The sequence below is a fragment of the Agelaius tricolor genome, unplaced genomic scaffold (genome assembly GCF_023055355.1).
Source record: "Agelaius tricolor isolate 1412-34295 unplaced genomic scaffold, bAgeTri1.0.p SCAF_74, whole genome shotgun sequence".
Taxonomy (NCBI): domain Eukaryota; kingdom Metazoa; phylum Chordata; class Aves; order Passeriformes; family Icteridae; genus Agelaius; species Agelaius tricolor.
The window spans coordinates 598,129-623,524 of NW_027269334.1; the positions used below are offsets into that span (position 1 = coordinate 598,129).

The following is a 25,396-nucleotide window of genomic DNA, read 5'->3' on the forward strand; positions in this document are numbered from 1 at the left end:
CTAAATGTGAATTAAAGTCAATCTCAGGGATTTCTCCTGATATGAACTTTAGTAGGACTTGAATACCTGTTTTCAAATACTTAAATCATAGTTGCATAGGATATTTTCTTAATTTTGCCGACAGTTTCTACATGTCTTATTTACTCTTCCCCTCCTTTATCTTGAATTAAAATCTACTTTAAAACATCAGTGTTCTAAATCGCATAATAAACTTCAAAATCACAGCAGGGGAATTGAGAATGGCTCTCAACAACAAATCCTGTTAATCATAATATTTCCTATTGTACAGTTCTGTTACATCTCTTATTTTATGTGTTTTGCCTACAGAATGAAAAGGAGAAACTGACATGGAGTGACCGCATGCCTGGATATGCAGTGAACTTTGGACTGATTCTATTCATGGTAGCATACTTTTCATTTCTGCTTGTTTATTAGGTGTGAGAAACTTTGCCATGAGCATCGAGAAGGAAACCCTTGAATTGCTGTTCTCAAATATGTTAAAAATCTGAAGTTAAGGTCAGTTTGGGAGAAATACTAGGAAGGTTCATGGAGCTCAATGCCTGCCTCCAGCTTTAATCTCTTTTTCCAAAGGCTGCTTGTGGAAAGTCTGATTTGCTGCTATGCCAGCAGTTCATTACACAAATTCTGCCTCTCCCCCGGGGTTTCTGGTCCATCTCTGTTATCCAATGAAGGGATAACATTGCTGTTTAGTTGTGAGCACAGTATTGCATATGTTGGTCACAGTGGCGTTCAGAAAGGTTGAGCCTCTGAACAGGCGACATCCAGGTGAAATAAATCAGTTGCTAATAAATATTTATCCAAGACATGTTCAGGAATGGATACTGTACAGTAGATCATGGTATACAGTAAAATCATGGTACACAATCCTTCCTTGGGAGCAAGAATCAGGTGTGCAGGAGAGCCCCTAAAGTGGGAACACCTTTGTCCTAGTCAAAAGTCAAATTTCCAGCAAAACAAACCCATCATGAAGCTACTGGACTTTGTAAACAGCAACAGGAAGGCCTGGGTAACAAACTTTAAATTACATGGTAAAGGATCCCATTATCCCTCTGGTTACAGTAATTACTGACTGAAACCTTCTGTTCATACCTACAGCCACTCTAAAATGGCAATGAAATAGGCCTGTTTACACCATTGCAGCATGTAACTAGGGAAACTCACTTGCGGCCTAAATTATTTTAAGATGGCTAAGTGTATTTCTAATTTACTCAATTTTGCATATACTGCACCAGATGTCCTGAGAAGATTTCATTTCTTTTTCTGACAATCAAATGCTCACATTGAAGTTAATATGTACACCCTTATAGATATATTTATATATTTATGAAAAAGTATGCATAGCATATTCAGAATATTTTCTCTACATTTTAGAGGTGTCCTCTATGGATGTACTCACAGCATTTTGAGTGAGTTTACCATGCTGTGGCCATACCCAATATTTACTTTTTAGACAGAATCTCTATGTGTCATGAGTCATGACTTCACTTAGAGCAGGCCACACTGAGTCTGACTAAGCACACAGCCCTGATTGAGCTTTTACAAGTCATTCTTTTGCAGACAAGGTGCTTACATGTGCTCTTCACTTTCACCACATGTTTAATTCTCCCCTAAGCATGAGCCTAAAGTGCTTTCCTGACTCATAACCTAGGTATTACCCTTCCTACTTACTGTAACATCTCAGAGAGATTTATAAAGGGTTATTACCTACAGTTTGTGAGATGTAAAATGCAGAGCTCCAATTCTTCAACTTCTGACTAGTAGAACTAGATTGACTTTCACCATCTACAAAGTGGACACAATGATCTTACTTTTGCAATATTTTGAGCATTATTTATATATAAGTACCTACAGGAGACAGCTTGCAAACCATGCATGAAATTCAAACCCACTCTTGATGAGGGAGAGCATGCTCTGCTATTCTACTTGGATATTGCAAGTTGCTCTTTACTGTATTTGATGTTTCCCTTTTTCCTGCTAGATTAGTTAAAGAGGAATTGGAAAGATCAGACTGAAGTTTTGTTGTCAGTCTGTGAAATAGAATTGTACTGAGAAACCTTATTTGGCTTGTTAAGCTCTATTATTATTATTCACCCAGATTAATTACTTTAACTATAAGGCCTACATACAAAATAAATAATAAAATCTTGAATTTATCTGTGTATGCAGGGGTACAAGAGTCAGACACAGACCTGCACACAAGCAATTTGTAGTGCTGCAAAAGCGATTGTTGAATTTTTAATGCTAGCTTTCCCAGGCCAAAAGGGAAAGGGTGTTCCAAATCTGTAGGTCTTTTCCATGACAATTTCTACATTGCTATAGAGTGATGCTGTTTTGTTCTGTTCCTCTTTCCCTGAGCTTTACATCCCATACTTTTCCTGGTCATTCTTGAAGCTGGTAATGGTTTTCTTAGTGTAAAATATTTCCCTTTTTTTTCCCCTCTTAATTTCCATACTTCTGTTGTGTACTTCACTTTTGTGAATCCTCTTTCGAGAATTGTGTCATGGTCTTTTTTTTCTGGCTTTTCCTCTGTCTGTATTAAGCTAGGCATGCTGTTTTTTTTGTTCAAAATGCAGGTTGAAAAAAACCATTCTGTTTGCTTCTCTCGTCCAGTCTTACATCACCAAACAATTCCAAGGATTAATTCACACATGTGTGGATGCTTTAAAATCTGATCAAGTCCTTTTGTTGTACACAAAGCCTCACTGAACTGCAGAGGGGGCAGAAGATCCAAGTCTGATTTAAGCTATGCATTTTTGCAGGGATTGTAGGACAGAAGTTCACAAGTCTTATTTTTGCAGAGTGAGATCAATGGTAGCAGGAGATTTGGGCTCATCTGGGCATCTAAAAGCTTTTCTTGAGTATGATTAACAATAACACAATACAACTTATCAACCCCATATTTAGAAGGCACATGTTGTGGCAGAGATTTCTGAATTGGTGTAAAGATGCTGGTAGTGCTGGGAGAGAGCAGGGTGGCATGGAACAATGAATCACTGGGACTTTTCTTTGTTTGGCTCAGTCAGAGGAAGGAAGAAAATCAATTTGTGTCATGGCAGAAGAGCTCAGCCTCTTCCACCCTATTCTCACTCACATGGTGTAATATTTGACTCTAGAATAGCTCTACTGGGGGGCCAGAGAACTATCTGGACATTAAATTGTTATCCTACTTGGATGGAGGTAGCAGCCTAGCCCACAGGGTTTTATAGCTTCCTTCTCATATCTAGTTTGCTTTCCTGTTTGTCTTCATTCATACCAGGCTCAGTAGGTGACCTTTTCTGCAGCCAATTTTCACATCTGTTTCTAAGCAGTTTAGTCCTGGATGGACTAGTTCAGCTATTCAGGGAAGAAACTGCCATAATGGGGGGGGGAAGGATGGCCAGAGGGAATGTTGGCAATGACAACAAACCTCAAAGTGGGCACCTGAACAAATGGTGGCCTGCCTGATCAGGAATCTGGGCAGAAGAGGTATTTTCAGGAATGAGAGAAATGAAAATACAGGAACCATTCCCTCTCAGTGACTGTCTGGGGAGTGAGAACTGTGCTTACAGTAACTGTGCAGTCCTACAGGCCCTCCTCAATTTTCTCTTCTTGCTGGATGCACAGATAATGAAGACTCCTAAAGGAGTATTTTTCCATCTGTGTCTAAACAGATGTTTAAATTAAACAGCTGAGCAACTGAGAGTTTCTGAAGCCCTGGTGCATTTGCAAATATTTTTGTTCTTTAAACAAATAAGACTTTTTTTTTTTTTTAGTAATTTTGTACATCTTGCTATGGCATTATGGCATTGCATGGATTTGAAAAGGTTGCTACTCTCATCCTCCAGTAACGTTCCTTGGGGTAAGGGATCCCTAAAATCCTTCTGTCAGGTTCAAGTTCATTGAACTTTCATGATCTGAAATTTCCTCTTTTTCTGTTTAGTGTGGATTGTCCTTGACTCTTCTTCCTGTACTGTTAAGATATAATTCCTAAGTGGGAATTCATGATGGAGAGAGGTGTGTATCGAGGCTCAGGGATCCCATCAGCTCCAGAATGAGGCATCCAATTTCTGATTTTCGTTGTCCACCACCGTAGTGAAAAAAATTGCAAAGAAATCCAGGGGAAAAAAACAGGAAGACAGTATCAGGAAGATGATTAAGAAGGAGGAATCTGTTGCTCAGATTAAGAAAACGAAAGGAGCTTAAAGTGTCTGTAGAGGTGGAAGGTGAAGTAAATTAATACCAGGTGGTGCTGGTTTGTTTTCTTCCTTTGTTGGGGATTTTACTTTCTACTCTAGTGATTGTAATTGGGAAGCAAGGAAAAAGTTATGGTTCTTGTGTTCCTACACCCCTTCTGTCACAGCAATGTAGTTCAGCATGAATGTGATTTTTTATTGTCTGTTCATTTGGTAGGTAAGTCAAAAGAAAAATAGATATAGAAACTAGAAATGTTTCCTTGACACAATGAAAACTATAAAACCAAAGGAAATAATATTTTATGTAATTTGAAAAGTTTTCATTTAAACTGTTTCAGGTTCAGGCTTTTATCATTCAACATACATTTCATTTAAAATTAATGAAACAGTTCTTTAAAAAGTAAAATTAGATGTTTTACTAGGTCTAACTATTACTATTTGCTGACAAAACATATTTGACAATTTCATCTGAAAACTCCAGGAGTTTCTCCAAATAATTAATTCTTAGTATATTTACTAGTTCTTCATAAAAGTGTGCCCAGTTTTCACCTTCAACCTTTAATAATTTAACTCTGATTCTTATTGTGGTTCTTTTGCAATAGTTCCTTTTCATGCAACAACCTTCCCCTGCATACAGGAATTCAATAAACTATTGCTGGATCATTAAAATGAACTGTTAAATTTCCTTAAACCTGTGTTTTGAATCTAGGCCCCCAGGCCCATTTTAATAATTGCAGTAGTCTAATCTTTCACATTGAGGTAGTCTCTTTCATCTGATGATCTCAAGATGTTTTACCTAAAATAATGAATGTACACTGGAATTCTTGCTAAAGGCAAAAATGAAAGGGAAAAATGTACCTTCTCTCCCTTTTGTGCTGTGATGATGAAAATTTGCTATTTTTTATTATTGGTTTAATGATTTCTTTTTCATTGTGGATTGGTTTAGATTATTTTTTTTAACTGAATACCACAACCCTGTGAAATTCAAATTCTTCTTGTGGGAACTTGATCTTAAGTAGCCGGGCCAACTTTCCTCATCTCATGGGTCAAAGCTGGCCTATCAAGAATGCCAGGGATACCAAGTGATTTCTGGGACACAAATGTAAAGTGAAGCCCTAATAACCCTGCTTAGACCAGCCTAAAAGGAATAAAAACAGGGGAATAATAACTTTAACTTGTAAGTTTGCACTTCTGCTGGGCACAGGTGAAGCTGTTTGAGCCAGTAAAGCCCATTTATCTGACTGCACATAAATACAGGCCTTTCAGCCCAAGCTATCTGAATCTATTGTCAGATAAAAGATCTTACTTAATTCCTGCTTTTGAACCCAAATTTCACTGCATGAATGATGTGTATAGCTTTAATCAGAATGGACATGCCCAGCTGCAGGAATCCATGGAATCAGTATAAAAGAATCACAGATTGGTTTGGGTTGAAAGGGACCTTAAAGGTTATTTAATTCTAACTCCCTACCAGGGGCAGGGATGCCACTCACTGGATCGGGACACTCAGGGCCCCATCCACCCTGGCCTTGGTCTCTTCCAGGGATGGGATAGCCACAGCTTCTCTGGGCAACCTGTGCCAGGGCCTCTCCACCCTCACAGAAAGAATTTCTTCCTAATATCTAACAAAAAATGTCCTCTTTTGGTTTAAAACCATCCTCTCTTTTCCTACCACTACCTGCCCATGTAAAAAGTCACTTTCCCTCCTTTTTATAAGCCTCCTTTAGATGCTGAAAGGTGGTATAAGATCTCCCTGAAGCCTTCTCTTTTCTAGGCTAGACAACTCTCTCAAGTCTCATCCAACTCTCTCAAACTGTCTTCACATGAGACATGCTGTGAAGCATCCAGCCCCCTGACCATCTTGTGTCAGTTGAATTGTTGTGCCAGTTTGGAGTGCTGCATCAATTTTCTTATTTCTTATTTATGCCCCTGTTTGCTGGAGAGTCTTATATTTCGATCACCTGCATGTTGTCTCGCACTAAGAAACAGCCCTGTGATGCCAATTCATGGAACACACCCAACCTCCCAGCTAAAGCTTCTGTTTCCAGGCTGAGCTAATCCATGTGTTAATTGTTTGCAGATCATGCTGGCGTTTTCAGCAGTGTTTGGTGTCATCGTGTACCGAATCACGACAGCAGCAGCCTTGTCCTTCAGCACAAACGAGACAACCAGGTCCAATGTTCGAGTGACTGTGACTGCCACTGCTGTCATCATTAACCTTGTGGTAGTCCTCATCCTTGATGAAATTTATGGAGCTGTGGCCAAATGGCTGACAGAAATTGGTAAAACTGCCTCGCCACATTCCTCATTAATCCATGTATTGACATGAGGGGGTGCAAGGAGGGTCCAAGAGGAGTATTTCCTCCTGGGTGGGGCCTGTGAAAACACTCAGGCCTGTGAAGGTACCTCTTCAAGCTAAGAGCTGCAGAAAGTCAGAGGGTTGTTTAAAAAATGTTGATGGCTCTGAAAAAGTTACATTGATGTTGTTTCCCTGATGAAAGTTTTAACTATTTCCTTACTGCTCAAATGATTTTTTGGTTCCATTTTGGGGGCATGTCTGGGCTGGACTTTTTATTAATGATTTTTACTCCAGTTAGTGGTTGGACTTTAAAAGTTTATTTTAAACATCAAAATATTGTTGCAAGCCTGGCTATTTATTTCTTTTGAAGAGAAGTCATTCCTTTGACTCCTATAGAGCTTTAGGCCTAAAGTATTGATTTGTTATATACATTAGGTTAAAGATGTTTACTAATAGGGGTTTAGGCTGGGCTTTATTTTGTTATATAAATTTGACCAAGCACCTTTACATGAGGTTACTCTTCAGACTTCTGTTTCTTCTCAATTTCTTAAAACACTTTTAAATCCACAAATGAAAACATCTCTTTCAGTCCTATTTTTGGAAGAACATTGTAAACTACAGTTTTGCAGCTGTTAGAGGTCCAAGCCTGAATTGTGGAAGTATGATCCTGTTTAGAATAAATTCCTAAAGTATTTGAAAGAAATTAAGACAGAGCAATTAATTTTCCAAATTGTCACTTTAGTGGGTTCATTTGTTTATTTCTGTTTTGCACCAGGCTTTGGGCAGTTTGTAACAGGGTTACACAAATGGACTCTGTTCTAGTAGCATAAATGAGCTCAGGCTCACTGTTCAGGCCAAAATTGTACCCAGATTTTCAGCTTTTACATGACAGACTGCTAACTGTGTGTGACCTGATCAATTCTGTTCACTGCACCTGCCCAGGTAAGAAAGGGCACAAATGTTAAGGAATGACACAGCTCTATGGAAAGAGTAGGAAAAGATAAAGATGAGATTTCTCCAGCAGCTTCTAGGCAGGAGCTGGGAAGTGCTAGGCACCGCCATGGCCTCTCTTTGGGAAGTGCAGGAGAAAAATCTCTCTCTTTGAAATGTGCACCATGCTGAACTTTGAAAGAAACAACAATTTCGTAGTTGCTGATTATTTCCCCCCTGTCACTTTGCATTAAATTCTAATCCTGTCATTATTAGGGCAGCATTCCTAACCAATCATCAGATATTTTGTTTAAGAAGGATCCAGTCAGAATAATCTCTAGTGCTACAAATTACATGAGTTAGAAAGTTCACTCAGGCAGCTTTCTCCAGCGCTAGGCTCAGATGCCAAATGTAAACAAAATGTTTAAAAAAATTACAATTCATGCATGCTGATAAATGTTGCTTAACTTGTGAACTCTCATTACTGAGAAGAGAAAAACACTCTCAATTCTCATTTCACACTGCACTTAATCCACAAGCTGAAGAACATACTTGTTGGGCTGAAGGAGTAGTTCTTGACAGCATAAGTTTCTATTCCTGGCCCAAGTACACTCGAATCTCTGTTCAGGTAAAAAACTACATCTGTAAGCACAAGAATAGCACTGATAGCAATTGGGTTAATCATAGGATCACAGTCATGCATATGCCTCAATACCTCCTCAGTCAGGAGGAAAAGAGTAGGACTTTTGTCGTTATTAATACAGAGAGCTCGTACAGGGTGGAGCAGGACTCCTGTGGGCCCAGCGGAGTGGGGCACTGATGCTCCTTTATCACAGATCAGACCAACCAAAGTGCAGATGGTATCCTGCTATTCCCAGGAAGAACAGATTCTCTTCAGTAATCAGGTGGTGCCAGACAAGATTTACAGTTCACTTGTAACTCAGGACCACACAATGGGTTGGGTTGGGTTGGGTTGGGTTGGAAGGGACCTTGAAGCTCACCTCGTTCCAAGCCCCTGCCATGGGCAGGGACACCTTCCACTAGCCCAGGTTGCTCCCAGCCCCATCCAACCTGCCCTTGGACAGTTCCAGGGATGGAGCAGCCACAGCTGATCTGGGCAACCTGTGCCAGGGCCTCACCAACCTCAACGCTTCCTTGAGGCCAAGGAAGAACCAGTGAAACAGGGACAAAATCAAAACTACTTGTGTTTGTCCCTTGCAAAGGCAACAGCTCCTTCAGAGAGCTAAGGCCCATTCCACCCTTAGCTCAACTCATCCTTCACCTGCAAAGTTCCAGCTGCCTAATTTTGGCATAACAACCCACCACCGAGTGTTTAATTTTTTTTGGGATGAGGGAGTTTTCTCTGTTACAAATACACCTATTCTGGCTGAATGCATTTCTCATGCAGCACACCCAACGAACTGGAGGACAAATTCTACACATGCCTCTACAGCTATGGTATAGGATGTCTGAGGGAGCCTGTGGGACCATATATGGTGTGTAAATGTTCATCCAGAGGCTGAGCTCATCCCTGGGGGGGTTCTCTGTAAGGCAGAGTTTAGGATTTTTCTCCCTCAAATGAAAAGTTGCACTGCTGTTATTCGATATTCCTGCTGCCCTGAGCTTTTCTCTTGCGGATCTATTCAGTGTATGGGATCACCTACAAATTGTTTGAAGGTTTAATTAAGCTTTTTTTATACTTATAGGTGGGTTATGCCGTAGGGCTCATCAGGTTGTGCACTGATCTTTTATGAAAATGTGGTTGAAAGTATCACAAAGTAAGTCAGGCAGTGAGGGCTCATTAGGCTTTTCTTTTCCTTTAGTGCTAAAATAATTATGCAGCTTTTTTAAGAAAAAACACCCCAAAAACAACAGCAAAGCAAACAGAACACTCAAACTGTGCCTGAAACAAAACCGTAAAAGTACAGCAGTATTTTTAATGAAGTCCTTAAGCCAGAGCTCTGGATCTCCTTATTATACCACATTTTCCCTGTGCCACAGAAATTCCGCCAAGAATGATAAATTAAATCATAAAATTATCTTCTCTCACATTAGATACAGCTCAGGATAAGCAGAGAAACGCAAGGGTTTCACCCATATAAAATCTTTAAAAAAGGATCCCACCATCAGTTTGAAAAACCTCTGTCTTATACCTGTCCTTTCTGCTGCCAGAAAATTTCCACAGAAATTGAAAATAAATCTGGGAACAGAGTAATGAATACTGAAAATATTTAAACCAAGAAATATTGAAATACAGAACATATGTAGTGAATTGGTAACAAAAATGTGCCATTATTTTTGCACTTAATTCACTTAATACCTTATTCAAAAAGGTATTTAGTCTTGTATTTAGCATTAAACATTTCAAGTCTCACCAGAGAAAAGAAGGCTTGTGGACTAACTTTCCTAACTGGAAAGTTAAGGATGCTTTTAAGATGTTTTTTTTTTTCTGGTTGAAAGTCTTTGTACTTTGCTTTCAGCATTCCTCAACTGAGAATATGAATGTTTTGTTATTTTAGTTGTGTAACTGTGTAGCAGATATACTCGTGTATGTTAATATCCATATATAGAGCAGAGTAATTTATACTGCTTTTGCTTTGTGGAATTGAATATCTCTGGAAATCAGGTCTCAGTGACAGACCTAGTGGCTTTGGTACAAATTAGAGGTACAAAAGAAAAATTAATAGAAGCCCAAAGTTTGAAGTTTGGGGGTTTTTTGTACGTGTTTGGGGATTCAGGGAGTTTTATATTACTTACTGATTCAATTCTCTGGTTTGTTTTTTTTTTTTCCCCAGAAATACCAAAAACAGAGAAAACTTTTGAGGAAAGACTAATTTTGAAGGCATTCCTACTAAAGTTTGTGAATTCTTATGCATCAATTTTTTATGTTGCCTTTTTTAAAGGAAGGTAGGATAAATATCCTTTACGTATATATATTTCTGTATATGCATTTTTATATAATGTGTCTATATTAGTGGATCTGTGTATAAAAATGAGCACAAGGGCCTGGGAGTGGTCATCTTTGCCAGGTCTGAAAAAATATCTCTGACAGGTTTATCTAAAGTTAATAATTCATTTTGGTTTTTTAAAAAAGTGTATTTTTTATAATGAGTGGTGGTGCTTACAGGCTTTAACTTTCCACAGTTTAACAAATCTTCCTTGAAGCATCATTTGGCAAAGAATGGTCTTCCTATTTCATTTAAAACTATGGAGCTCTTTTTTCTATTACTTTCACATTATTTTGCATTATTCTCACATATCAAATTAAGAAATAACTACAGTCAACTGGCAAATGTAGTAATTGACCAAAAAGCTAATTCAGCTGTCCTGCTAAATAACTGTGACTTCCTATGGGCTCAGAATCCTTTTATTTTGGGACCCAGTCATCCACATGCTTTTGAATGGGAAGCTTAAAATGATTATTTGTTAAAACTTTGGTAAAAAATGTTTAAAACATTCTCTGGATTCTGTTTACTACCAGAACAGAATGCTCTTCCTTTTGGGGGCTGTAAAATTTTTTAATCTCTACTCTTCACTAATCCTATCCAGCACCTTTCATTTGAGGATGAATGATGCATTTTGCCAGCAGTTGCAAATATTGTAAGACACCAATGAAAAAAAGTCACCAAATTCTCTCTTTTTTAACCATATTTTTGTGTTGTATGGTTTGAATAAAGTCAATATCATTGTTTCTCCTGGTGTAGCCAGAAGAGTCTTGGTTGTGTACAGATGTAGAAATAATTCCATTCAGGGCATTATTCACATGTAAGAGAATGTGACCTAGGATATGTGTCCCCAGATATATTTGCCATCTCTAATCAAGTGAGGTGTTTTTAATTATATTGTTTTATCACTGAAAAATATTTATTAAAATTATTTTATCCGGATGTAGTAGAAAACCATTCATAGAGGCCTATTTCTTTGAAATAATCAAAGCTGAATAGATGCTGAGCCCTTGAAAATTCATGTTTAAGAAGCAACTTCTGAAATATTTTGACTAATGCAAACGAACAATCTTGATTTCAAAATTAACTTATTTTTGTGTTTTTATATTAAATCATAGTGTCAATATTAGCTTATTTTTCTTTTTTTATTCTAGTTTATATATTATTTTTGTTTTCAGGTTTGTTGGCCGTCCTGGTCATTATGTGTATGTGTTTGAAGGTTACAGGATGGAAGAGGTAAGTACATATGAAATTCAAATTACAAATAAAATCCTTTACACAAAGAAATATGTGTACCATGTTCAGTGGACTACGGACAACAGGGGAAAAATAGAAAACACATGCTAAAACAAGAGGTTAAATCTTCAACTTGAATAAGCAAAACCCAGGGTGTCCATCTAAGGAAACTTTATATTCTTTCTTTCTGCAGTTTTGACTGTTTCATGGTCTTTCTTAGGTGAAGCTTCACCATTTCTGTGCTTTATTACTGGGCACTAAGGCACAAACATTCCATGGTTTGGTTGAGGCCTTCGGGAAGTGTGAATCTGGCTTCCCATTCTGCAGATCGCTGAAAGCTTGGCAAATTCAATAGCTTAAAAACCTGGAGCCATTTTGTGCTAAACTTATAAACTTTTTTTTTTTTAATCCTCTCATGAAGGGGATTGCTGCTGTGGGTATTCCCTTGAAAGCTGAGAGACGTACTCAAGGTTTGACAATAAAGCTGACATAAAAGTCTTTACAAGATTGAAGGTTTTCTTTCCCCCCCAGGAGAGATCAGATTGAAGAGTATCGGTGATCCTGCATTATGGTTATTACATTGATTATAGAGTAAATATTTTTAAAGGAAATATAGGAGACCCAGGGCACCATGAGTTGTTTCAGAGCTCTGCGTATTTTCCATAATGAAGTTTAATGAGAGGAGATGAAATACCTTGTCAAACACAGATTTGAAGTAATCAATGAGCTCCGTGATCTCACAAAAAGTGGTGGTAGGGACTGTGGGCACATGGAGACACTGGCAGCTCTCCCAAGTGGATATTTTTGAATTAATTCTCTAAATCCCTTCACACTCTCTGTTTTTTTTAATTGCAGTGTGCTCCAGGAGGGTGTCTGATGGAACTCTGCATTCAGCTGAGCATCATCATGCTTGGAAAGCAACTGATTCAAAACAATCTCTTTGAAATTGGAATCCCGTATGTATCCTGGCCTTTTCCATTATGTGTTATTCCTATGGCACAGTAAATCAAAGCCTTGATCCTTATTCAGATAAATGGGACTTTTGCCCCTGCCTTCAGTGGGTTCCAATTGAATGTGATGATAAATCACATTTTCGGTTGTGGTGAAATGATCTGGTTGTATTTTATGTTGAATAATTTGCTATATCTTCACTAAATGGCTTAAAGAAAATGATTAAATATATGAAATAATTGATTTAAATTAATTTTAGAAACCAGAGAAAGGTATGATAGATCTCCTGGGAGTTTTCAGAGAAGCTTTCAGGACAGCAGCATTGAATACAAATTAACACAAAGTGGAGGGGAGATATTGTGGGGGAAAGCAATAGCCCATAAAAAATGTTAAAATCTATTACTTGATCTATGACTATTTTATGGGTTTGGGGGTGAAATCCACACGTTTCCAAGGTGCCTTTATGTCATTCTGGGATGATGCGGGAGCAAGCAGAGACACTGACAGCTCAGTGCCTTTCTGCCATGTACTGCTTCAATGCTCAGTTCCCTGCTCCAAATACAGCAGGAAAAATCACCAGTGCCAAGGGGATCTTCAAGCACTGAGAATCCACTGAGAAAGTCCTGCTCCTGCCTCTTGGGAGGTTTGCTTTGTGGTGGCAGTGGCCTGTGAAATGTTGGAGATGAAGAGTCTGGTTTAGACATCTCAGCTCCACTGAAATGAGGCAGAACCTTCCAACTCTGGTGTCAGCAGCTTTCAGGTCACATGCCTAAGGCCATGATGATGGTAACTAGAAATAAAGAGGAGCGATTATTAAAAGATATGAAATATATTTCAAATGAGCCCTTTTCCTCCCTTTTCTCAGCAAGAACTTTTTTTTTTTTCTTGCAAGGAATTTAAATAGAGAGAGAGAGAAAATTCCCAAACAAATCAGATGTAGATTATGGATGGCTTCATTATTCTTGTGTCAAAGTTTAATAGGAAGGCCTGTTTTGTGTCTGCATCTCATTGAGTTTACATTTTATTTTGAGAAAAGTGTGGTAAATCATTCCCAAAATATCTGACATGTTGAAGGCTTAAGCTTTCTCAGTGTAAACCTGCTGTAATTTGTTTCTCGTCTTCCAAAAACTTACTGCTACTGGACTTTTTAAATGGGAATTTTATGGTGTTACAAATACTGTATTTATTATTTTTGATTCATGAAAGCATGGGTTGATCTAGTCCAAACAGAAAGTCATGTCCAATTATTTTTAATTTCCCTCCCTTTGGTGCAACAATGTGATAATTTCATCTAATTTTTCTCCCTCAGATCTGCTCCCCCACCCTTCATTTAGCAAACTGTCGTGGCCTCAATTTTTAAAACTGTTTAAAAACAATCATCCTTTCATCCTCTCCTTCCTAGATAAATACCTCATTTCAGTCACAGGGCTATCTTGTCATATTGGAATAAACATATCTGCTTTTCTTTGCTTGTCTGCATTCCCAAGAAAATTGTGTGTGTGTCTGTAGGGTTCAGCCCTTCTCCTTGGACCTATTTGCACCAGAAGAATAACTGAGCACGTAATTAAATCAGAGTTAGCCTCCTGTTCCTGAATGGACCACTGTACTGGTTTGGGCTGGTTCCTCAAGGGTACCAGCAGCTGCGTTTTTCATTCCCCCTTGCCTTGCGCCTCTTTGGAGGGACTGAGAGTCGGGGTGAATAACACAGATTCTTCCATTGGCTCCCTGTATTTTCACTGTGGGCAGAGTCCGGGTGCTGCCACCAACCTTCTCCATGTGGAGAGACAGAAGGGGATATAATAAATGGTGATTTGATCCTCAGAATCTGGTGCTGTCCCCTGCACATCTGTAACATGGAAGCACCTCTCTGCTGAGTTATCTGATGACTCTCATCAAAAAACATTTTCTTCCACACTGAAGTCTTAGGATTTCAAGTTTTTTTTTTTAGGAAATCTTTTAATTTGATTCACCAAAAAACCCAAGGCGTTTTAGGTGATTTGCAGAAATCACAAATCCCATTTTCTTCTCTTTCTCCTCAAAAACTACTGCTAAGTAGATGATCCAAGCAGCAGTCATCCTTTATGTTCCTAGAACCCCAAACTGGAAAGAATTGGAAAGCATCTTTCCATATCTTCATTCTGCATTATCCATGGTCAGTACCGGGATGGAAAATTCAGATGACAGCCCTGCATTTTTTGGGTACACATCCTTGCTTTTCCTTCAATGTTTCTGTAGAAACTGCTGCCGCAACTATGATAGATATAATTGCTGATCTCCTGAACCTTGCATGATTTCTTTTTTTAATTTCTGCATCCAGCTATAGCAAACCAGCTAGGTAAATGCAACAAGATTTGAATTATAGAAAACTAAGCCCTCTTGAACTGAAATGTGTGTTCTATGGGGCTGGAATTCACAAGTTTAACAGATGTAAATATGCCAAAGTTCACTCAGATGTATCACATACCATCATTCTTTTACTGTTGCCATAGGAATTGACCCTAAAAGGCTGCAGGGCTTGAAAGCCTTAACCGAGAGTTCTTTTAAGACCCTTTTCATTTAGTTCTGTTTCTTTTCTGAACTTACTGAAAAAAAACCCATCCATGTGGTTATTTTATTACTCTCTGGTTTTGACCTTGGTGTTAAACCCTTAGGGTGAAATCCTGGCCCTATTGAAGTGAACAGCAAAACTATTGAATTTAGCGAGGCCATGGTTGTGGCCCTTCTATTCAGCATCGATTTCCATCACTTCCTTCAAAATATACTTAAATATGCTGGATGACAATACCAAGAGTTAATAAAATCCATTTAAATACAACCCTTCATAGCTACTATCTCTTATGTTGTTTTTCACCTTTACTAAATTATACTTAATTAAAGGTTTGGGTGGGGATTTTTTTCCTTTTTTTTTTCTTTTCCTGTTTTTTATTGTAGTTTTCCTCTGATTGAGAAACCCATAAACCCCAAACACAACTGAAACTTGTAGAATCCAGGATATCTGAGTGTGCCAAGGAAGCATGGCTGTACCAAAAATTTGTGTGAGAACAAGAAATTTAGATACTTTTGTTCTTCCCCTGCTTTGTTTTTGTGCTGTGAATGTGAGAAGGTGTTTCTTTATGTGAACTGACTGTAGGAATATGACTGAAGGAGGGCCTGGATCTTCAGTGTTCCTTCCCAAAAGCAGGAAAGAAAATTACAGGCAAGGACGCAAGAGTCTGGGTCACTGCTCTTCCTTTTGTCCAGATACAAGTGCTCCAGCTACTCAACGTAGGAATCTTTTCTGTTTAGCTTTCTCTCTGCACCTTTTTATATTATCCTACAGATCAAAAAGCATCAGCTGGAAGGAGAGCCTTAAAACCCCACCTGTTATAAATAATCCTTTGTTCTTGGCAGCTGGATTCTAGGGGCTTTCTGTCTTTTCATGTAAAACCTCCACATGCATCTCTGTTCTAGCAAGTATTCATAGAATAATGGAATCACAGAACGGTTTGGTCTGGAAAGGAACCTTAAAGACCTCCCAGTTCCAATCCCCCTCCATAGGCAGGGACATCTCCCACTATCCCAGGTTGCTCAGAGCCCCATCCAATCTGGCCTTGGACAGTTCCAGGGATGGGACAGCCACAGCTTCTCTGGGCAAACTGTGCCAGGGGCTCTCCACCCTCACAGAAAGGAATTTCTTCCCAATATCCAAGCTAAACTTGCTCTCTGTCAGTGTGAAGCCATTCCCCCTTTTCCTGCACTCCATCACTTTCAATAGTCTATTTCCATCTTTCCCGCAGGTTTCCTTCAGGCATTGGAACACTCAATTAAGTCCCTTTGGAGCCTTCTTTATTCCAGGCTGAACAATCCCAATTGTACAGCCACTGAAGACACAAACACTTGTGCCAACAAAGTAATTTTCCTGCATCTGTTTTCTTTCAGCCTGCCCTCCAGATGCCCCACTTCTTCAGCCTCTATCTATTCCACTCTCACTCACTCCACAAATTTTTCGTTTTTTCCCATTCATCATTATTCTTTCCCCTAGATCCCCCAAATCCAGCTGCTCCTTCTTACTGCATCAATAGAGAAACTGTTGAATCACCTCTCTGATTTTTGAAAAGGAGCCTTCATCTGATCACCATGTGCTTACAGCCCAGCCAGGATCGCTTGGAGCTTGATTTCTCTCTTTTCATCATATTTTTTTCTCAAAATCTTGAGTGTAATTGACAGGTAGTGATTTTATGCTCACTTCAGATGCTTGTTAATGTGCATAATGCAGTGCTTATTGGTTATACTGGGAATTACAATCAGCATAATTCAACAATGTTCCCACCTCTTACCTAATACAATAATTTGGTGTCAATCCCCTCTGAGAAGCTGCAGTGTCATTTTTAACTGCTCTAGACACAGCCTGACAAAAGCCTGGTAATTTTCTTTCTTTCTCATCCTGCGTTGATTCTTCTCACATGCTGTTCAGTTTCCTTAAGGGTGCACCTTGCTTTTTGACATTCCCTGGCAAAACAACCAGAAATAATGGCTATTCTACAGCTCTATAGTTTTCCCTCTTTGCCCAGATCTGTGTGGAATCATGAAACATCGCTGCATGAGCGTCTTCAGCACAAAGCTTCTGGGACACTTATCCTGAATGGGCCAACTTACCACTTCCTCACTGTGGGGGGCTGCCCAGGAGGAAAAAAAAATCAGAAGCTAAAAGAACTCTTTTTCTGTCAATTTTCTTTAAAAATGTTGATCTGGGTAATTAAGAAATGGGCTTCAAACAAAGGCATTTAAAACGCATACGCAGTTTTAGAATCACAATGATAAATACAGATAAAGGGTTCTGCAAAACTCATTTTCATCGCCCTATTGCTGCCCATTGCTGTATAGCTGGAGAATAACATCCTGCAAATCCCTCTTCTCTGTTCCTTTAACTTTCTGACACATTTCTGCTTGGTTTCAAACTTCACATGCTTGGATATGATACAAAGGTACTTTTTGTTTTTTGTGGAAAATTTGAAATAATTGGTTTGGCTTGCTTTCAGTCAGTTGATCTTTCAAAAAAAACAACAAAAAAAAAAACATAAAAAGAAGCATGCAAACACTCTTCAAAGTTGAACTCCAAATGGTTAAAGTTGCTGTTCATCATGCCTGGCTTAGAGATAACCAGATGAAAAATTAAAAATTATTCTGAGCAACTGAGCTCTGGATTTGGTGTATTCCCAAATAAACATTAAAACCAACCACAATTGTTTTATTTACTAGATCCTCGTGGGAGATGTATGAATGTATTAATCTCCAGAACTCGATTCTGTGGTGCTGTAGCTGAAGGATTAGATCACATGTGCACAGATTTCACATCTAAACACACTCAAATTTTATCTCAGCTGCTGCTGTGCTGTGACAACAAGATCATCTTCACTCTCATCCACCCACAGAAGTGTGAGAGACATTTACAGCTTGTATCATTTCACTGGAACAGAAATTAGCATTGTCTGGAATCTATTGTTCACCATCCTCTGAGAGTCCCTCCCATTAGGAAATTAATTGAGATATGTTGGAAGAACATCCTGGGAATTCTTTGATTATTTTAAATCCTGCCCCAGTCTCCTACCCTCTGAATGATACATCACCTCTGTCACCAACAAGTTCCCTTGGCTGCCATAAAGGCAGAGGGGGAGAAAGGGAATCTAGTGTCTTGAAATGGCTGAGTTTGCATGATGTAAGAGGTAAAAGTCTTTGAAAGGATTAATCTAATTCTGTCTGTCTCGTGAAGCATTTTAAATTTACCCCCACCCTTTCATTAAAACTGTGCAATCTGAGTGTCCTGGTTACCAGTAATGCCAAAGCACTGATGATGTTACCATCAGACTTGGGAGCTACATCTTCCTTCTACCTCAAACAAAACCAGGAGTTGTCCTGTTGATTTCTGAAACTTTATGATCCAGGATCTGAGAGGGCTTGATGCAATCTAGACCTGTTTAAAGAGTGTCTTCCAATCCCAAATTCCTCCATACTGGTGATGAAATGGAATGGGTCTTGTAAACACTGGTAGGTGCAGAAATTCTTCAGTCACTGTGGGAACACAGTGATCCCATGGCTCAGTGCAAATTTAGGAATGAAGCAATAAACCCACACAGCAAAGTCTTTATTGTGTTTGCCAGCTTTTGTTCCTCAGCCTTGCCCTGCTACTGAAGCCAGGGTCCAGGAAAGTCGTTCTGCTTCTCTGGAGGTCCAAAGGAAAACCCCTTCTCCCAAATATTCCTGTATCCAGGCCACACACCTACAGTTCAAAGACTTTATCACAAGCTGTGGGGGAAGATTTTGTGGGAGAGCCCTGCTTACACTACTGGCAACACCTCATTGGAATTAGTCTGGATTTCCACTAATGGCACATATGTGAAGTGTAAAATAGTGCCGTATATTTCTGTGGAAGATAAATATCATCTGCAAAAGAAAGATATGCAATAAGTATAAATCTGGCTATTTTATGCTAATTTGACTGTATTTTGCTGCCTTGATTGTGAAGAAATACCTCACTCTACTACTGTGGTTTTCCATGGAAACTTCTCAGTGTATAAAATAGCTTGAAGTTGCTGATGCAAGTGTATTTCAAATACCACAGAGGGTGGGGGAACTTTACTCTTCATTTAGAAATCATTCATTTTACGCTAATTTATTTGTCAATGTCATTAAATTTGTATCCCCATTTCAGTGGGACGATGTTTGATACTGCTTTTTCTACTGTCAGTACATTCTTGCACCCTCTTTTTTGGAAACATCCCATAATCACAGAATGGCCTTGGTTGGAAGGGACCTTGAAGCTCATCCATTTCCAGCTCCCTGCCATGGGCAGGGACATCTTCCCCTATCCCAGCTTGCTCAGAGCCCCATCCAACCTGGCATTGAACACTTCCAGGGATGGGGCAGCTGCAGCTTTTCTGCGCAACCCATGAGCATCTGGCAATTCTTTGACATTAAAATTCTATTATACCGGAAGTTCCCAATTTTTATATTGAGATGAAAGTGTGCCTGTAGTAAAAATGTGGAATGAAACCACTACATTTTGCATTTTGTTAAAAGAGAGGTACTCACTATGTTGTTCTTGAGAGTACTAATTACTAATATTATCTAGGTTCCAGGATCTTCAGGAAGACCCCCTTGGAATATGCATCTAGAGAGAAAAATTATTATAAAGTACTGGATTCAACTCCACTAGCTTGTACCTGTCAATAAACAACATCTGAACTTTCCCAGGGTGGTGTAAACTCCCCCTGTGATGTGCCAAAGTAACACAGGATTAATTTTGTGTTGCTGTGCAAAGACATGGGCCAAATCTTTTAGGGAAAAAAAAAAAACAAACAAACCAGATTTAGTTCAATCTGAACTTTTGTTCCTCAGGAAGCTCAAGAAACTCTTTAGGAAGCTGAAGGATGAAAGAACTGAGGTAAAGGAAATTGGCACCGACCAATCCAAGGACCCTCAGCAATGGGATCTCGACTACATCTTGGAACCTTTCACTGGGCTGACTCCAGAATATATGGAAATGAGTAAGTTTTCAGAATTTTCTTTCCCTTTCTGCAATAACCATTGCTTTACATAGGACTGAATGCCAGAAGTGGTCATGAGAGAGGGAGAAAAGTACCCCAGCACTTGTAGCTTGCAGAAATTCCATGTGAGCCAGCAGGGCTATGAGACTACAATAGTGCCAACAGAGAAATAATGATGAATCCAAGAATCTGTTAATACTTCTGATGCCAGATTACAGTGTTCCCAGCTGAGGAAAGTGCACAGAAACCATTTAGCCAGAGAATCAGCAGCTATGGTTAGGAGAGATCTCTGGAGATCAGCTGGTCCAACCTCTGGCTCAAAGCAGGGTCAGCTAGAGGATGTTGCTCAGAGACTTGTCCACTTGGGTTTTGAGTATTTCCAGGGATGGAGACTCAACAACTTTTCCTGTATTTGATCACTGTTACACCAAGGATTTTTTAATGTTTAAGTTGCCCTCCCTACATTTCCATTGGTGCCCTGTGCCTCTTGTCCTTTCACTGGGTGCCCTTGAGAAGGTTTTAGCTCTGTGCTCTCCAACTGGCCACATGGGTAATATCCCCTGAGCCTTTTTTTCCTGTGGTACAGCAATTCCAGTGTTCTCAGCTTCTCCTTGTTCATCTTAAGGTTTATCTTAATCGCTCTCCAGTGGATTCACTGCAGTGTGTCCATGTTTTTCTTCTACTGGGGAGCACAGGCCTGTACCTGCCCCCATGCAGAGGCAGGGAAGGAGAAAGCAGGAATGCTGTGGGTAGAGGAGTAGAAAGGAAAGAAATAATCCAGGCAAACCCAAGGTTTAGGTGACACAAGAATTCAGGGAGAAGCACAATGGACAAGGTGTCTAAAACGAGACATCTGGTAAAATATTGAATGTAGCAACTCCTGTTTTAACACAAGTCACTATTCTCAAAATATCTAAAGAGGAACAAATTTGATAGCAAAAAAATTAAATATCATATATGGTTTATCTCTCTATACAGAAACAATATTTGTTTGTTGATATAATTTATAATTGAATTAAAAATGAACACATTAAAATTTATAGAATGGTGAATTTATGTAATTCTATAAATGCCTAAGTGTATACGAGGTATTTTGCATGATGACAGATTTGAGGATGTCTTATTAATATGTTTAGGATCCCAGCCTTGCCCTCTGTAGTGCCATCAAGAATCCCTCACCTCCCATTATCTCCCTCTCATTGTTCCAACTCACCTTAGGATCTTGTCTGTGTTGTCACTTCTGTTATCTTATCCTCTTCTGCACTTAATGATACTTTGTTGAAAAATTATCCTTTAGGACAAATTTTTTTCCATGACTTACTTCAGCACGAGATGATTTTTCTTCCTGTAAACTTTAAGCAAGCTTCTTAACAATTTTTGAAGTTGAACAATGGTAAAAAAAAATAGACATTTTTTCCTGTAAATTTTTTTTGTATTCTTGGGCTCAGGAATAACCCAGAAATATCTGTTTTTAACAACCCAAACTTCTTGGTTAGCTAGGTCTAAGGACAAGGAGGACTAAAGTCTAAGGACTTTAGTTACCAGTAACAAATATATGCTGGTGTGATGTTTTTCAGCATTGCTTGGGTTTGCTGTCAGTGGCCTTGATTCTGCTATGTGAAAAGTGATGCTCCAATGCTGTGATCCCCGCCCCAAGCCTGCCAGAGCTTGGACAATGCTCTCAGGAATATGGTGGGATTCCTCTCAGGAATATATGGGGCTGTCCTGTGCAGGGCCAGATGTTGGACTTGGATGGCTCCCTTCCAACTTGGGATATTCTAGGATTCTATTCCATGGCTCTGACTTATACTATCAAGGTTTAAGCTACTGATATAAATCACTAGACACTAAGCCTGTCATTTAGATCAGTCCCTTGTTCCAGGTTCATAGACCACAGTGAGCTCCTCAGCCTGCAGCCACTCAGGGGTGATTCAGGGAAAATTAAGAGATTAATTATTAGTCTAAACATTTGTTTACAATAGGAGGATGAGCTTCCCAAGTGGAGAAGCCTCACAGTCTGCCAAGCTGTGCCCTGGCTGTGGGATCTGCAGACAAATGTTCCGCAGATGAAAGCCAAGCTGCACCTCCCCAGCCCCATTTGCTGCCCTGGGTCTATGTCCCTGCTCTCAGCTGTCAGATCCACTGCTCAGACCACCCATGCTGGCAGGAAGCACTTGGTGCAGCTCAGCACTGAACCTGTCAGCTGGGATTGTTGTCAAGGGCATCATGCTGCAAGAGGCTGCTCAGCAGATTATTTATCTATTTCTCTAACTTTGAGTTGGGGACAGTGGGAAAGGAAGCAATGCAGAAGGCCAGAGGAAGATTTTTTTTTTTCTCCTGAATTGCTTAAAGAGGCAGGGTTACTGGAATTCAGGAAGAGGCATGATATTAAGGAAAAAAAGAAATCTGGCTGCTGTTTCAGAGTGTCTTAGTTTTCACACTGATTTATTCAGGCAACCTCCCTCAGGGATCATTGGCAATCTGGAATAAAGAAGCTGAAGGAGGAATTGCAGATGGGGCTTGCTGCTTTTGGGGTTTCCCCATGCAGATGGTTGTGACCGTGTTCACAGGGGTTCTTGGATGAGGGAAGAGACGAGAATGTCGACTCCATGTTCAGAAGCCTTGATTTATTATTTTATGATATATATATATATATTACATTATAACTATGCTAAAAAGAAAAAGAAGGACAGGTTTTCTCAGAAGCTAGCTAAGCTAAGAATAGAAAAGAAAAGAATGAAAACAAAAGCAGCTCTCTCGGACTCTGTCCGAGATAGCTCCGTCTTGATTGGCCATTAATTATAAACATTCAAGATGGCCCAATCAAAAATCCACCTGTTGCCTTCCACAACAGCAGATAACCATCGTTTACATCTTGTTTCTGAGGCACCAGCTTCTCAGAAGGGAGAAAAATCCCAAGAAAAGATTTTTCACAAAAGATGTCTGCGACAGATGGTGATGGGGTTTCATGCAGAAGCAGGCAGATTACGTATCCAAGTGTGAGTAGTCACTACATTCAGGTTTGTCCTGCTCCCACTTTTAAGGACGGGTGACATCCTTAGCTAAGACTTTTGCCTCCAAGTCTATCATTCACTAGGCTGTACCCTAATCACAGGCAGTCCTTGCCTTTTTTATCCATATATCCAATCTCTTTTACTGATTTCTGTCAAAACCTGGAGTCTGGCCCACTGCCCACATGGCAAATCACACATTCTCTTTGCACTTCATTATGAAACAAATTAATCCCATTAAGGCATCACTTCTCCGAGGGACACTGCTTGGAGCAGTCTCAGGATGTGTTTTGCAATATGATGTGCCACCGGTAAAGGAGTTTTTGATGATAACTACCCCACTTAAATTTTGGGATGTCCATTTCCAATCTGCTTTCATTTTTCATTCTTATTTCTTATTCTAACAATCCTGAAGCCTTAGAGAGACTTCCACCTTCTCATTCTCCTACCCCTGCCCTCATTTAAATCATGGTGGGTTCATAGAAATAGCAAGATTTACTGGTTATTTTTTTAACCTCCTCTGTTTTCCCATTTGGAAAAGGTTACTCTGTCTTTGTTTACTGAAACTGCTTTCTCCAAAATATCAGTCACTCAAGTCCATGCCAACAAATTAGATTAGCTGTAAGAAGGAATTTGTTTTACAATGAGGATGGTGAAACACTGGCATAGGTTGCCCAGAGAGGTGGTGCATGGTCCATCCCTGGAAACATTCCAGGTCAGGTTGGATGAAGCTCTGAGCAACAGGATCTAGTTGAAAGTCCCTGCTCATTGCATGGGTTTGGACTAGATGACATTTAAATGTCCCTTCCAGCCCAAGTGATTCTATGGATAAGATTAATTTTTAGGGTAAAAGTCTTTGAATCTGATTTCACCAGCAGACTCTGCTGACCTTTTTTGTTGTGCAGGGTTGGCTGCAATAGCACATCTGCACAAATATTTGACTTGCACCAATGACATTCCTATGACTGTTTTGATATTATTAACTGACGTGTTCCTGCATTTCTTAGTGGAGACACTTAAAATGCTTGAGTGATCAGAAAATCTTGCTCAAGTAATCCTGAAACATAAATTATCACTTTCAATATGTGTCAAATTTGTCCTTAGCATTTCCTGCTTCCAAAACTGTGCAAAGACTTTTGACCCAGGACAATATACCATACCATGTGCATTCCCAAAGTCAGTAGAATGTACAGCAATTTCCTCTTCCACATGGCAGCAAGTTTGCAATGTGTGCAACTGGCCTGCAATGATAGAAGTTGGCAAGAAATCGATATTTAGAGTAGCAATAAATATTGCTAATGAAAGAAATTTTATTAAATTGGCTCCAAGAGCAAAATGATGCACATGAATGTCTGAAATCTATACCACTCATGTTTCCTTGAGAAGAAACTGAAATCAGCAGTGATTTTCATACTCCTGTTTCATTTGGTCTTCCCTTCTCTAGCCTAACCCCTCTAGGAGTCCAATCTTCATGTAGCAATTGATTAAAAACATTTTTCCTCAAGGAGAAGTAATAATAAAAGGTTTCATCATCCAACTTCTGTTTAAAAACAATGGCACAAGGAGAAAATGATCAGATTCAATGTCTGTAGCTACTGACTACTATAAGGATTAATCTTAGAGGTTTGGAAGAATTTCCCCTAAAGCAGGAAAAGCCATCAAAAAGGCAATGTGTGAGGCAGAAAAAGAAAAATAATTGCTGAAGAGAAACCTGCATTTTTGTATAATCTCTATAATGATGGTTTTGAAAATACCATTGATGGTTCTGTGTAGGCTTGTTGCATACATTTATTACAGAAGAGTTATAAACTACCCCTTTTCCTTAGTTTTTCAGCCAGGCCTGGCTGTATATTTTCTTTCTAGGATTTGGAAAGCTGCTTAGAATTTTCTTTCTGAAAATTTTCTTTCTAGGATTTGGAAAGCTGCTTAGCACAGAAGTGATTTTTCCACTGTTTATTTCCAGTAACATGTGATCCTATGACAGATATTTTTGATGAAGAAGAGAGGAAAAAAAACCCAACAAAATTGTAAATAAATACCTTGTCTTAGGTGAGGCTTTGAGGTAAAAGATACTTGGGTTACTCACACTACTGAGCATGCAAATCTTGTAGAAGTAGTGATCCACACCATAAAAGGTTTTGTGCTGGGGAATGATTCTGTATCCCTTACACAAGAACAGCACCCACCACCCTCCAGATCCATAATTTAAAAGCTTTGATTTGTGCTCTTAGTCATAACTTAGAGCCCAGACTTAGAGGAACAGGGTGTGTTGCTGTTGGGCTGGGGTTCTGCTCAGACCCTGCACAGC

At 39.3% G+C, this 25,396-nt stretch overlaps 1 protein-coding gene across 2 annotated transcripts in view; it reads left to right on the forward strand.

Moving 5' to 3' along the window:
• The window catches only part of ANO2 (anoctamin 2), a 118,515-nt gene that overhangs the window by 80,166 nt on the left and 12,953 nt on the right, over window positions 1-25,396 (forward strand). For both annotated transcript variants that reach the window (XM_071418041.1, XM_071418040.1), the window contains 6 exons: window positions 340-402; window positions 6,274-6,475; window positions 10,218-10,329; window positions 11,546-11,603; window positions 12,459-12,559; window positions 19,929-20,077. In XM_071418041.1, coding sequence (XP_071274142.1) covers window positions 340-402; window positions 6,274-6,475; window positions 10,218-10,329; window positions 11,546-11,603; window positions 12,459-12,559; window positions 19,929-20,077 — 685 coding nt within the window. The remainder of the gene's footprint in view (window positions 1-339; window positions 403-6,273; window positions 6,476-10,217; window positions 10,330-11,545; window positions 11,604-12,458; window positions 12,560-19,928; window positions 20,078-25,396) is intronic.